At 37.8% G+C, this 15,599-nt stretch overlaps 1 protein-coding gene across 4 annotated transcripts in view; it reads left to right on the top strand.

Moving 5' to 3' along the window:
• ADAMTSL3 (ADAMTS like 3) overlaps window positions 1-15,599 on the top strand; it is a 516,054-nt gene that overhangs the window by 406,162 nt on the left and 94,293 nt on the right. For all 4 annotated transcript variants that reach the window (XM_056572133.1, XM_056572130.1, XM_056572132.1 and 1 more), the window contains exons 19-21: window positions 348-527; window positions 1,583-1,736; window positions 9,291-10,338. In XM_056572133.1, the coding sequence (XP_056428108.1) occupies window positions 348-527; window positions 1,583-1,736; window positions 9,291-10,338 (1,382 nt within the window). The remainder of the gene's footprint in view (window positions 1-347; window positions 528-1,582; window positions 1,737-9,290; window positions 10,339-15,599) is intronic.

Here is a 15,599-nt window from a genome sequence, read left to right as displayed (position 1 = left end):
ACTGCGATCTGAGGCTATAGTCATTTGCAGCTGGAAGTCCTGTAGATCTATAAGTATTTCTTTGTATTTTGTTACAAGTTACTAAAAGTGAATGTTGACACAGTGTTATCAATCTGCACTGACCCAGAGCCAGGAACGATCCAGGCCGTGGTAACACAAGGCTATTAGATAACATGTTTGATGAATCTGGCCGCATACCACATGATTCCTAAAAAGTGTTTGAGCAAGTGACACTGCTGTGTGTAAAGATCCTTTTGCTCTATGTTGTGCAGTTGACATGCGCCATGCAATACCCTGTGACTGAAGTGATACTGATGGCCTGAACAATGCTGTGATTGTGTTCTCAGTGTTCACGGACGTGTGGAGGAGGTGTCCAAAACCGCAAAGTGAGTTGCAAACAGTTGTTGGCAGATGGAAGCTTTATGAAGCTTTCAGAAGAGCTCTGCCAAATGCAAAAGCCTGCGAGTCAGAAACCTTGTGGGAAAGTTGATTGTCCCCTGCAGTTAACAACAGGAGAGTGGTCAAAGGTCAGTTATATACGTATCTCTAATGCAATGATAAACAGCATAGGTTGGCACCCAAAGGCCCCACTATCACATAAGTAAATACCTGTATTATAAATGGCACATGGTAGGTAGATTTGGCTTTGGGTCCAAAAGCTGAAAGTTATACCCTGACTATAGTCATGTTAATATATCTAATCTCCCCTTCTATACCTGCTATTGCTCCTTATGCAGTGCAGTATAATAAGAAAAGTGACTGATCTCTGATAACCTAGAATATCACAACTTTAAATGTAAAGGGGTTGTCCAGTGGAAATTGTTATTTTACTGTCATACCCAGTTGCCTACAAAAATAACAAACTCTTTAGCTCACCTTCCATCATTCCCTCATTGCTCCAGTATCAGGGTGCCACATCTCAGCTGACAGTCTGCTTCAATGGAGCCGGCCAGAGCTGTTGACGTGACGTAAGAGTGGTGCTCCGCCAATCATTGGCCACAGCTGTGTCCCTTCTCAGCCATTGATTGGTGAGCACACTGTGTTTCCCTAGCTGCAGATGCTATGCTCTGCAGCTCGGGGAACACTGTGTCACTCTCCGTGGCCACGATACGGGAGCTACGAGGGAGTGGCGTAAGGTGAGTCGATGTGTATTTTTTTTTGTAGGCAGCCTGGGAATTAAAGTAAATTAATTCCAGTGGACAACCTCTTTAATTTCTTGTTAAAAAAGACACATCCTGAAATCTCCCAGCATTCCATGCTGATTGAGGGATGATATGCATTTTGTGCCATTTATTTCCAAACACTATACGTTAATCTGATTTAGTTATAACTGACTGTCCTTAAAGCTAAGGTGACAACAAGCTTGCCGAGTGTTTCCTAAAATAATTACAAAAATGCAGCTCTATAATATAGGCTGTATTTCAGAATCAATATAACAAATAATGCAAGGTACAGTGCTTAGAAAACTACTTTATGTGTAGATTTTTATGTATTAACTGTAAAATAGTGCTCACCGGCAAATATGCATTAACATTTTAACATGGTAAGAATGTTAGAATTAATATTATACTTGTGCATTTAGTGCTCTTCAAGATGTGGTGTTGGAGTCCAGAGAAGGATGTTACTCTGTCAGAAGATAACATCTAAAGGGCAAGTAGTCATTGTTAACGGGTCACTATGCCAAGGACTTCCTGCTCCAGGTCTTGTGAGAACATGCCGTGTAGGTGCATGCCACAGTAAGTATTGTAAACTAATTATTATTATTATTATTATTAATCTTGAGTATGACTTGAAGTCTTTTTCTAGTAGAGATAGGGAAAAAAACACATCAGGGTGTGCTCCTAGTGAAGACCGCTACGGTATATGGAAAAAGGTGAATAACTCAGGGTTCTTACCCTCAGGTGTCGTGCTGAGGACACAAAACCTACAGTGGCTTGTGGAAAAGCAGGTTAGCCACCAAGGGGGAATCCCGAGGGTGACAACAGTCAGTCCGGTGCAGTTACGAGCAAGGAATAAGAAGGAAAACGATTCCCCTGGATTAAGGCGCCTATCCCAACGCATGTAGTACCTACGTTTTTATTGCAATGCGTTTCTATCTTGAACTAGGATCTTCATCAGGCATCTGCTTCATTCAGGATCGAAACGCGTTGCAATAAAAACTTATGTACTACATCCGTTTTGATAAGCGCCTTCATCCAGGGGAATAATTTTCCTTCTTATTCCTTGCTTGAAGTCTCTTTCTAGCATTAGGAGAATGTACAAAATAAAGGTTTTTAATATTTTCTATTATACATTGAGATTCTAAAGGAAATTTTTACTTCGATAGTACTATGTACATGAGAGAAGGAAAAAGCCTGGACTGTGAGCCTGTCTTGAATACTAAATGAAGGCTCTCATCTCAACGACAGTAGCAGTTCAGTGCTTAGTGCAACACATTCCTTGCTTTTGTGCTGCTGTTTCTCAAATTTCTGCCCACACAGCTCATTTCAAACCCAGTTAATCAGTAACCTCTTCTTCCCCATATTCCATCTATAGTACCATACTGTAAATAATTCCCTAGCACAGTGCCAGCCTGTTCAATCCAATGCACTTTTACTAGCACTATGACATGGCATAGCAGTAAGGACAAGGTGCTGTGATTGGCTAGAGAAATAAGAGAAAGGGGGCAAATGTGTAAGTACTACTGGCAAATAACCTTTTCAAATGTAGAGAATAAGAAATAGTTTTGCACCATGAAGGAGACTCTAAGGGGTTCAATAACCGCAGTAGAAGCATTAAAGTCACCTTGTCATCACTTTGAAGGGTTAATCTAACAAAACTAGATTGTTATTTTCAATATTTAGAAACGACAACAGGGGCAATTCATTTAGAATCATTCACACTTTGTATTCACATTTTTATGATGCCATAATAGGGCTCTTATAGAGGTACATGGGGCTTTTTTTGTACCTGTTAAATGCCACTTTTTAGTTTTCCAGTTGGATTTTGCATTATTCCAGCAGAAAAAAAATGTGGTAAGTTCTTTTGTAAACCTTATGTGCAATCGATTCACCCCCAGAGCCCTGCGGAGCCATGGCAGCTCGAAGACGTCAGGCATCTCTATACTGCCATGTGCATAAGCTCTTACATTAACTAAACCTTAGCCATGTTGATGGCTTTTGTAACTGTTCACAGTGCTGAACCCTAAATGCAATTGTTTTTATTTATAAAATAGTGAATCGTGTTGTTTTTAGCATGTGTGGTTTATGAGAACTTTTTCACATTCTTTAATAATTACTGAGACTATGGAGTCATTTCCATATTACATGTTATGAATAATTCAGTTGTGGCTCTCATGAGAAAAATTTGCACTGGATGGTTTTGGTGTTTGTTATTTGGTTTGTTATGGTGTTTATGATTAAGATTATAAAAATGAATTAGAAAATAATTGTAAAAAAAAAGACATTGAAAATGTAAATTTAATGTATTAATATTCATTGGATTACAAATAGTCCATTTAATGCTGTCGTCCAACCATTAAACAATTTATTAATTATAGTAACTAGAAAGCAGCATTTTTTTACTTCTAAGCTCCATGCCAAGAACATTCCTGAAATTCCATTGGGTTTTTAAATGTGCAGTCAGTTGGTATTTCAGTCTGCCAGCCGGCTGTAATGAGGCACAAAATGACCTATTTATAGGTGACAATGACTTGTTTATACTGTGAAATAACAGTGCCCCTTGTGTGTTCTTCTGGTCTTGCATTCTTATGTGTTCCTATGAAATAAAATTGTGCATATTACTCTATATTAATATAAATATATGTTCTTCATTCAAAAAAAAAAAAAAAAAAAGCAAAAACACACTAACACAGAATTCACAGATGTGCTATTTTATAAAAAAAATAGAGAGTTGACTTGCATACTGGAAAATATTTTGGGGTATTTAAAAAAAAATCAAAAGTAAAGCTCTTAGTTGTGTACTTTTTGCAAATAAAACAAAGGCCCGGTTTACACTGCAGAATCTCTGGAAGAATTTCAGCCGCTGATCCTGTGAGCGGCGCTGGAACCGTGTAGGCTGCATTGCTGTCCCCATAGATGGCAATGCATTTCTGAGTGGATCTCCAGAAAGATCCACTCAGAAATGCAGTGCCATCTTTAAAGACAGCAATGCAGTCTGCATGGTCCTAGTGCTGCCTTCAGATTCTCCGTTGGATATTCCATCTGGAGATTCTGGAGCGCCAACCTAGCCTAAAGGTGGCCATAACATAGAAGTAGTTAATGGCTGAACAACTGATAAATGGACAATGGTCTTGTAATTACCGTTTTTGTGTTTTTATGTCTGAGCAGTTCTTGTTTTAATTCTTCCAAGCCTTGCAGCTTGGGTGTGGCTTTAAAACCTTAGCTTTGCTGCCCTCTGGTGGCTGGTGATTGATCTACTCTGTTTTATTATGCACCTTAGCTTTAGTGCTATTCTGTTCATGTCTGCTTAATCATGCACCTTGTATTTATATAACCATGGTTAATAGTCTTGTTTATTGTAGATTTTAGTCTGAAGTACAATTGTATGTTTTAAGGATTATTGTATGTACACTCTGCTTCTACCTTGTTTCTTAATCTGTGTTCACACTGTGAGTATCCTGACCTGTGTCCCTCCACGTTGTGGAGTTTGGTTTTCTTGTATCCGTTTTTATAGAGTTCATGATTGCTGATCTTTAAAGTTTTTAGTACATGAACTGATCATAGAGTTCATGATCACTGATCTAGTGTTTCCTCTGTGCTTTACCATTGGTCTATAGAGTCCTCTGTGCTTACTCACTGATCTATGTCCTCTGAACTTAATCTGTTTATGTTAGTTATCTTAGTCCAGCGGGAACAGTGTTCTATGTTCCTGATCAGTTTAGTGTTTAACATTCAGTTCTTCTGTTCAACCCCTGCATTTCCTGGTTTCTGCTATTTACTCATTCTATACCTTTTTCATCTAGTTCATTTATTTGCCATTTATCTGCATTCCGGTTTTTGAACTGTTTGTTAATACACTATATTTTGCCCTGTCTGTTGTATTTATATTCTGTCTTTTGCTTTGTTTATTATTTTTTGTTTTACGCCCATTGCACTTTAGCACAGGAAGAGACCAGCACCGTGGTTGTCGATCCGCAGTTTAGGGCGGATTGGCAAGTAGGCAGGGAGAGTGTTATCAAGGGCAGCTTAGGGCTCACTCTCCCTGTCCTAACCCCTGTTTCATGACAGGTCTGGTGAATGAATTATTGTTCAGTTACATTTGGTCAAACTGGATGTACATGATCAATGACAACTAATAAAGGATGAACAATTTTTGGGGAACCTTCTTAGAATATTCTGGCAATATTCTGCAAATATTGTTTCCTGAAAAATCTTTTATGGATGAAAGAACTTTTGTCAATCAGCCAAAAAAAATAAAAAATCACACGTTGGCTTCAATAATTGTTACATTTACCTGAAGACCAATTAATTAATTCTTACATATACCTAATGACCAATTAATTCTGTTGAAATCATCCCTTTTTCATTAACTTTATTCTAAGTTGTATTGGCACCTTAGCTGGTCTTTTCAAACAACTTCCTTCCATTTGTTTGCGTATGTTATTTCTAACATAGTTGTAAATCCCTTCATTCACCAAAAATAACTTCTTACCACAGAAAAAATAATAATAATTACCTGGTTGTCTTCCTTTTCTACAAACTATTGTCCACTACATTTTGTTAGAGGAATTCAATCTTTAGCAAAGACCAGGGCACTTTATTAGTGTTCATACACATATTCGCATATAACAAAACAATATGTTGTGTAACGCCGGCGGTTGGCGTTCGCCGACATATACCTTGATCCGTCTCCGGGGACGTGCAGCACGCACGACTCCGCTTTCTTGCTGCAGACTGAGAACTGTGACTTCTGCATCTGCTCCGTTACTGATGCTTTCAGCAGATGTTGCACTGGGTCAGTTGCTCTGAAGATCCGTGTATGCCCATGATCCAGCCCTCTCTCCATTCACACACCTGCCCTTGCCATATAAGGAGCCTCTGAACCTTCAGTTTTTGCCTGATCTTCTAGTGTTTATACCTTGAGCAAAGGCACCTGCTATTGACCTCGGCTAGTTCCTGTCTTCATTCCTACTTTATCCTCTGTTCCTGTTTTGCCTCTCCTGGATTGATTCAGACTGCCTGATCATTCTATTGCTGTTTGGAACTGCTATTTCTTCCACACCTGAACACTTACAGCTCTACTACATCTTGCTGTTCCAGGTTTCCAGACCTGGTGATCACCAGCGCCATCTGGTGTCAGCTGGCTCCTTCTGCGGTGATCTCTACTTCCAAGTTCCTGATCTGCTAAAGCCAGCTGTCAACAGAGGCCATTCCACCATCAGGATCGGCTAAACAGAACTCTGTAAGTGACACAGAGGGTTCATACCCTGTGGAGTGTTACTTGTTGCTCCACTGTGAACTGCTGTGACCCATGGTTTTAGTGGACTTAACATGTACATGATAAATAGAGATTTTTTATGGACCTTTTGGTTAGGAAAAATATAATTTTAAAACAACCAATGGTTAATAGTCAACTAATACCTTATCCACCATTCTATAGTGTTAATAAAACTTTTTTCCATTTCATAAAACCATATTCTGTCACAAATAAAAGTAAATAAACTGTTGGTATTCTTTATATTACTATAGTGTTAATGTATTCATTAAATTAGTGTAACTTAAGGCATGTAAGTCTATTACATATGTGCCAACGCTATACATTGTTTGGATGCAGCAGTTCACTGTGAATTATCAAAGTTATTCAGAATCCTCCCATGACATGTTTTGTCACTACATGGCATCCTCAGGGGTTTTGCTACTATGATTATTGGCAAGTTAGCACCAAACCCATAAATTATGCTTTTGTATTTTTGAGGTTATAAAAAGCTTTGCTGTTTTAACAACTTCAGTAATTCCATTAAAACAATATCACGCTGTATAGCACCAAATACATATTTTCCTTTACATATATTTTCATATCTATAGTGCAATATCTATTAAGCAGCTTTAAGCAGACGCCATATGGCAGATACAGTTGAATATTTTATAAGGTGTCTAATGGCTTAGCACTGCAAAGAGCTATAAATATGGCACATGGTGGCCTGGGGGTCTTTGAAAACACTAAAACAAGCTACAGGTGCAATGAAATGTGGATTTAATGATTTGAGTATGAAAAGAATGTGCAAATGAAAGTGTCACAAGTTTTTGCTTTTGATGTGAAAAGTTGACAAATTAACTATGCTTAAATCCTGGGCTTGGCTGAGGACTGATTATTATGCCTTCATATGAATTTATAGTTAGTAACGGCTCCTGCATAATAAGAGACTTTCTTTGCTTGGGCTTTATTTCAGATTAAAATGCCAACCGGCTGAGATTGTAGCACATTTGAAAACCCAATGGAGTTCCAGGAATGTTCTTGGCATGAGGTTAAAAAAAAGCACCAAACGTATCTTAGTTAATGTAATTAATTGCAGAAAGCTTAAGAACGGGGCTTTAGCTTTGAAATTTGCCGTAAATGGCGGAGAGTGATTTTCAAAAACATTGGCAGTGTTGACTCAATTTAAATGGAAGGGAAATTAACACATTTAGTAGGCCTTGCTGTATCAAGATTATGCCAAAGCACCTCTTTAAGTAACACATTGTGTTTCTTTTCAACATGACTTTGGACTACACATTTGAAAACTTGTATATGGGTTTTATACTGGCACATCTTTCGCAACCATATAAAAATTCCTCATTTTGGTCATTCGACTGAGCAGTGATATGTCTGGCTGGAAGAACATGTCGTTCTAAAAGATGCAAGCCGTGCACCAAAATATTTAAGACCATTGTGTTTACATGGTCTATTAACTTGCACAGAGTAAGCAGTATAAACGCCAATAGTTTTAATACCAGCACTTGAATGGCAAAAATGTGGAGTCTTTACTTTGTTGTTCAAATATAAACATCATGGCCACCCAATTAATAGTTTTGAGATACTTGTAAAAATCTATTGAATTTGATGCAATACTTTCTTAAAATGGCCGCTTTAGATGGTATCCTTTCCATAGTCCAAAATGGTGTAGTTTCCATAGTCATCTCTGCAATAACAGATGTGAAGACTCTTTCTCAGCTTGTTAGAAAGTAAAACTGGATTAGACAGCAATGAGGGACTACATTGGAATTATGAAGGGAAAAAACGTTGGAATTACGGCTGTTTTTTTAAACTGTGTGTTCACTGATGGCGACTTTTCCATAAACTGCTGTGTATCCTGTGAATATGGAATAAATTAATTTAATTTGGAATGTCCCTTTAAGTGCCAACAAATAAGTGTAAAGCTTGATAGGCCAACCCAGCATTAAATAGCCCCCAGGTTTATGGTGCAAAAAAATGAGTGTGTTTAAATCCAGTCAATTTGTATTTTCAGAAAAACTTTTCTTTTCATATTATAGACAGTCAATGTATGATCAATGGGGTCCAGGGCTTGGGACTCCCAAGTACAAGCATAATACAGTGCATAAAAAAGGATCTGGCAGCCCAGTGGGGATTAAAGGGGTTATTCCACGAATTATGTTATTCCACGAAAAATACCTTTTTTTATAATTTCCTTTTTCATTATATGTGTCCATTGGTGCTGCTGCTAATCTGTACTGTTTGAGACAATAGGAAGAATCAGCCTCCTACCCTCTCTGGCAGCCTACACTATACTGTAGACCCTTCATTCTTTACAATTCTAACATGCTGTGAATGAGTCTTCTCAGTTCTTACAGTGCTATTTCTCTTGGTAATAAACAGTGGATCACAATGCAGAGGCTGCACTCAGCTATGTATGTGGACATGCACATATCTTTATACTTGGACAGCAGGTATTGTCATATTATAAAATAACATGTCATAACTTTTCAATGAAACAGTTAAGAAGGTTAAATTTAAAATGTGTTTATAAGTTTGAGTGTTACTTAAACATAAATAATATTCCTTGGGGATATCTTCTCTAATATGATATAAAGATTGCTAAGGATTTTTTATTTCCACTATAATTGTGTAAGAATAAGGATTTCAAATTTTCACTTTGATTTATATTATCTCCTTTTTCAGTAAAATACACTTAACCATTAGGTCTACCTATACAAATATGACACTTCATAGTTGCTACTTTGCATGTTTTTTTATGATTTGTATCACATGACTATGGCCAAAATAGAAAAAGTACAGTGTACTCATTTTATTTAAAAAAAAATTATCTTTCTTTTTGCTTTTACTATATAAAGAAAACAAACATTTGTCTAAGCAAGAAGACATTTCTCCTGAAATTCTGGCCATCCATCGAGTCTACATTCAGACAAGACAAGAAAAACGTATTAATTTTACCATTGGGAGCAGAGCATATTTGCTTCCCAAGACATCTGTAGTAATAAAGTGCCCTGTACGCCGCTTCCAAAAGTCACTCATTAAATGGGAAAAAGATGGCCAACCTTTAAGATATTCCAAAAAGCTTGGGATAACAAAATCTGGATCATTGAAGATTCATAACTTGGACGTTCAAGATATTGGAGTCTACAAATGTATTGCACACACTGCCTATGAAACATTTGTTCTTAAGCTGATTGGCACTGATAATAGACTCCTTGAGGCACCAAGCTTTGAAAAAGATCCCAATGAAGCCAACAATTTAGGGGAAAAGTGGCACAAAATGAGTAAGATGTGGAAGTCTTGGAATAAAAACAATAACTTATATCATGAAAACAATCAGGCCCAGGATGTCATGGTTTTAAGAAATCTTGAAACTCTGGTAACTAATTCTGCAGAGATGTTTAGTTCCCAAGAATTTAAAGACAGGAGACTGGAGGCAGCTGTTCTACAAGGTGCTTACAGCATGGATACAGTCCAGTTTGAGGCTTTGGTTAAAAACATGAGTGAACTTATTGAGGCGGGAGAAATCAGTGATGACTTTGCAAGTCAGATTATATCCCATGTAGTGAATGAGTTGTCTAAACCTCAGTTACCTTTGGAAAAGTGGAAAGGACCCAATGAAGAGAGTATGTCAACCCATAAGCTGGTCGCAAAAGACCCAGATAGTGTAATGCGCTTCAACAATAAAGCCTTAGAAAAAGATAGCAGAAAGAGGCTTCTGATCATTCGCCAACAGAAGAATGGGTATATATTGTCTTCCAACAAGACACTGCATCTGAATATTGGAAGTCATGGCTTCATCACTAACAAGACCCAACTGGTTACTATTCAATGTGTTGTTGATGGTGAAAGTAAGAGTAAAATAACTTGGAATAAGAATGGAGAAGCCTTAAAATTCTCTGACAGGTAAGAGAACCCTGATAAATGTTGCACTGTCTATATATGCCTTATTACATCAAAATTGAATGTAGCATATACTGTGGGCCAACAAGATACAGTAACTGTGTAGACCCACTCCTGTGTTCTTTGCACTGATCTGTTCTACGGTCTTGGTGTAATCTTTGTATTTCAGTGGGCCCTAACCAGTGGTTTGTGTCCCCATGCTTTGTGGCTCACCATATGATCCTTAGTTATGGCCATATGAACTGGCAATTTACATCATTTCATACATATATCCACCACGCAATGACAGTATCAGTTTCGTCAGCAAATATTTGCAATTCACAATTCCATATTTCTCTACATTTATTTGATATGTATCTACCCCATTTTTTTGTTTAAAGCGTACCTGTCATAGCGCAAAAAGAAAAAAAAAGTGATATGTTGCTCAGTACCTAATCCTGATCATGTACATACCATTTTATGTGTCTAGGACCTATATATCCCTAACAAATAACATGTATATGTTGCTCATCTGCTCTGAGTCTGGGAGCAGCCTGGCAGTCTGCAAATCTCTGCACTCTGTAACCCTTTCTTCTCTAGGCAGTCTCGAAATCTTTACATATGGGGTTATTTATCAATAATGGTCTTGGCTAGTTGATTTTTGTGGTTTGTCTAGAAGCGTTTTGTTTTTTTTGACACTGCTGATCCAAATTTATCATATTATTGCAGTGACCATGATAAATTTTGTGCAGATCTGCACCTAAATCATTTTCTACCCTGCTTTCAGATCATGTCTATCCTGCTTCTAAAGCTAGGATTAAAAAAAAAATTCCGGCGTTTTTTTCACTGAAAAAAACGCCAGTGCAACTTCATTCAATTTTTTTCTGCCATTTTTGCAGTTGAGTGGAAATAGCATTTTTAGAAAAAAAAAAAAAAGGATGCAATAGGGATGGGAAAAAATGTATTCAACAAATTTTTATTTTTTTTTATAATTAAATTTTAATAAATTTTTAATAAAGTGTGTGCGTGTTTCATTTTTTTCTCTCTATTTTTAACATGTTTTTTTTGTAGTACTACTACTCCCAGCATGGAACAGGCTGTTCCATGATGGGAGTAGTAGTACCTGTGCTAATAGACAGTTCACCCCTGGAGCAGTGACACCCGATGCAATCGTCCATAATATAGTAGAGATGCGGAGCGGCTCTATACAGCACTCACATCTCTGCACTATACTCTGGCCAGTGATAAGAATAGAAATTCACCTCACTCATTCATATTTCCCGCAGAGAGCAGTGATTGGCCGGATGGTTGCAGCCAATCACAGCTCTGAGGGAAATATGAATGAGTAAATTGCCGGCCGGAGTACAGAGCAGAGATGCGAGCGCTGTATAGAGCCGCTCCGCATGTCAGAAGTGACACTCGCTGTCATCTGTTCTTACCTGCAGGTACTACTACTCCCAACATGGAGAACACTCTGCTCTATGCTGGGAGCTGTAGTACCTGCATTAATAGACAGATCGCAGAGAGTGTAACTTCTGACACCTGTTGCGTTCTGTCTATAAATGCAGGTACTACAGCTCCCAGCATAGAGCAGAGTGTTCTCTATGTTGGGAGTAGTAGTAACTGCAGTTAAGGAAAGATCACAGCGGATGTCACTCCTGACACCCACTGTGATCCCTCTGTATAATGTATAGATACGGTCGGCCGCTCTTCTACGGTCCGCTGCACTGACGTATATATAGACATATTTATATTTCCCACAAAGAGCTGTGATTGGCTGGAACCATCTGGCCAATCACAGCTCTCTGCTGGAAATATGAATATGTGTATATATACAGCAGTGCAGGGGACCATAGAAGACTGGCGGCCGCATCTTAACAGTATACAGAAGGATCGCAATGGACCTGGGGCGATCTGTCAATTAGTACAGGTACTACTACTCCCATCATGGAACAGTGTGTTCTATGCTGGGAGTAGTAGTACTACCTAAAAAAAATTTAAAAAAATTAAGAAAAAAAAGTGAAAAACACACACACACATTTTTTTTTATTGTCGGCTACATTTTTAGTGCCCTGCCCGCCCACAGAAATTGATCCCTGTTTAAAAAATAATAAACATTTCGTTATTAAAAAGATATATTTTGTTAAAGACAATTTTTTCCATCACTACTGTATCTTTTTTTTTTTTTTTTTTTTTTTTTAATGGTACCCTACTAAATTTTAGTAAAAAAGGTATCTCCGTAATTTTTTTTTTTTTTTGGATCACTAAAGTCTCTATCTCCCTCTCTTTCACTTTGGCTGATGTTTATTGATTTTCGGCAAACAGACAGGAATAGTGATTTTTTTTTTAAACCTGGTCAGGAGGTGGTCTAGATTTGTGGATTTTTTTATCACCATTTGCAGGAATTTTGCGACAAAATTAAAAACATGCACATAAAATTCGTTATCACTGCATCCATCACTTTAAATACTGGTCTAGCAAAACCAAATGGTCAAAATGACGGAATTTAGAAGTTGAAAAAAAAAAACCACAAATAAAACACCACAATTTGCACGAAAATAAACAAAAATCGCAGATTTAGACCAAAAAAAGGATAGAACACAATGATAAATCTCCCCAATAGTTTTTATGCATACATCTGTTTCTAGTAAAGCTGGATGCTAATCAACATAACTGTCACTATGGGTGTCATTCAGCTTTCATAGACTCCTGAATGTCTGATCAGCTTCTTTGTCATTCAGGAGTCAGGGAAAGCTTTGGCTGTTCAGGCATGTAGTTTTGCACTGCAAAAGCTGGAGCTGCAGTGTTTCTAAAGCACTGTGTTATAGCAGTGTTGTCTTTAGCTGTTGCAAAACTACAACTCCCAGCAGGCCCACAAATCCTTTGTCTGTAGTTTTGCAAGAGCTGGAGGCACACAGCTCTAACACAGAGTTTTACAAAGATTGTACCCCCAGCTGTTGCAAAACTACAACTCCCATCATGTGAGTTGTAGTTTAGGAACAGCTGAAGGCTGTAGTGGTGCAATGGTGATCTCCTATACTGGATAGCAACACACTTTACGGCCGGTATCCAGTATGCTGTGAATTGCAGAGTAGTGTGTCTGTATAAAGATAGATGACCCCTAGTGGTGGCTATTTAAATTATTATTATTATTATTTTTTGTAAAATTGACATTTTTATTTTATTTTATAAATGTATATTTAAAAAGTAGTACTACAAAATTTAAAAAGTTTTTCATAATGACATTGCCTCTTTAAAGGAAATCAGACTTAATTCAAGTTGCTGACAAAGTTTTTTTTTTTGCTGCTTGCACAATTAAGTGAATAATATAATTGTGGTAGTTGTCCATGTTGAGAAAATGGGAAAATGTAACCTTTTGACTTCTATAAAGAGTAAAAGAGGCATTTGACAACCACACAAATGCCACCTCACCAATCAATCTTCCTTTATAACCCTCCTTGATTAATATACGTAGCTTTGCAGCTTGTGCCAAGCCCCGCATCCGAGTCTCTCACGAGAGCCATTGAGTCAAAGGGTGGCATATGCACAGTGAATTTGACAACCTCAGGCACTCACTGAAAGAGGGGAGAAAAAGCGGTAAGGTTTGCCAGACCGTGGCACTGATAAAGCTAGCGAACACCTCTTTGACTCTTCATAGAAGATAAAGTATAATTTGATGTTTTCCCTGTTTTGACAATAGGGACAGCTACAAATAAGGTATTGTTCACTTTATTATACAAGTAGCTACAAAACACTTTCTGCAGCCCGGATCATATCCAAGCACTGACAGATGCCCTTTAATGTATCTCCCAACCATTTCTCAAAACTAAGTGGCTGACATTACACAAACCTTGGGGGCCTCAGTTTTTCTATATATTGATTTTAGAAATACTTTTTTCTAATTTAGTGTTAATGTTTTCTAGTTGGCAGCCAAAAGGAATACATGATATTAAAATATAAGTAACATATGTGTTGGCTAAAAGTATTTTGCTAAATCTGTCTTCTTCATTCGGGCACTCCGAATGAACTCTTATACTCAACAGTGATACGCAAATGGTTGGTACCATTTAGCTAATCCGGTCCTACCTTTTGTGATATGGAAGTAATTTTGTCTTCTTTTTTTTTTTTTTTTTTTTGTGGTAAGCCTAAATTGGGACAAGTATGGGAGAACCACGCTTTAATATGCTTCTTGCTTAAAGGGGTACTCCACTGGAAAACAAAAATCATCTGGTGCCAGAAAGTTTAACAGATTTTTAAATTACTTCTATTTAAAAATCTTAATCCTACCAGTAATTATCAGCTGCTGTATGTTCCAGAGGAAGTTCTTTTCTTTTTGAATTTCCTTTCTGTCTGACCACAGTGCTCTCTGCTGACACCTCTGTCCATTTTAGGAACTGTCCAGAGTAGGAGAAAATCCTCATAGCAAACCTTTCCTGCTCCTGACAGTTCCTAAAATGGACAGAGGTGTCAGCAGAGAGCACTGTGGTCAGACAGAAAAATCTAAAAGTAAAGAACTTCCTGTGGAGCATACAGAAGCTGACAAGTAATGCAAGGATTAAGATTTTTAAATAGAAGTAATTTACAAATCTGTTTACCTTTCCGGCACCAGTTGATTTAAAAAAAATAAAAAAAAATTCCAGGGGAGTACTACTTTAACCCCTTAACGAAGCAGGACGTGAATGTACGTCCTGGTGAGGTGGTATTTAACCTGCCGGTAATGGGCGACATCCGTGATCGTGCGGATGTCTGCCATTAACCCCGCAAATGCCGTGATCAATACAGATCACGGCATCTGCGGCAGTGCGGTCACTAAAATGGATGATCGGATCGCCTGCAGTGCTGCCGCGGTGATCCGATCATCCAGAACGGCAGATGGAGGTCCCCTAACCTGCCTCCGCCACCTTCCATGGGTCTTCTGCTCTGGTATGAGATTGAGCAGACCAGAGCAGAAGATGACCGATAACACTGATCAGTGTTATGCCCTATGCATTGCACTGAACAGTAATTGCAATCAAAACAGTCCCCCATGGGGACATAAAAAGTGTAAAAATAAAAGTAAAAAATAAAATAATAAAAATTTGAAAAATCGCCTCCTCCAATAAAAATGTAAATTGCCTGTTTTCCCATTTTACCCCCCAAAAGTGTAAATATTTTTTTTATACACATATTTGGTATCGCTGCATGTGTAAATATCCAATCTATTAAAATATAATGTTAATAATCCCGTACGGTGAACGACGTGAACGTAAGAAAAAAAAATTTTTCTTTAAAAGTCGAAAATTGCT

The sequence above is a fragment of the Hyla sarda genome, chromosome 4 (assembly GCF_029499605.1).
Source record: "Hyla sarda isolate aHylSar1 chromosome 4, aHylSar1.hap1, whole genome shotgun sequence".
In the NCBI taxonomy this organism is placed as follows: Eukaryota; Metazoa; Chordata; class Amphibia; order Anura; family Hylidae; genus Hyla; species Hyla sarda.
The sequence above is the reverse complement of the archived record's forward strand: the minus strand, read 5'-3'. Positions and strand labels throughout refer to the sequence as shown.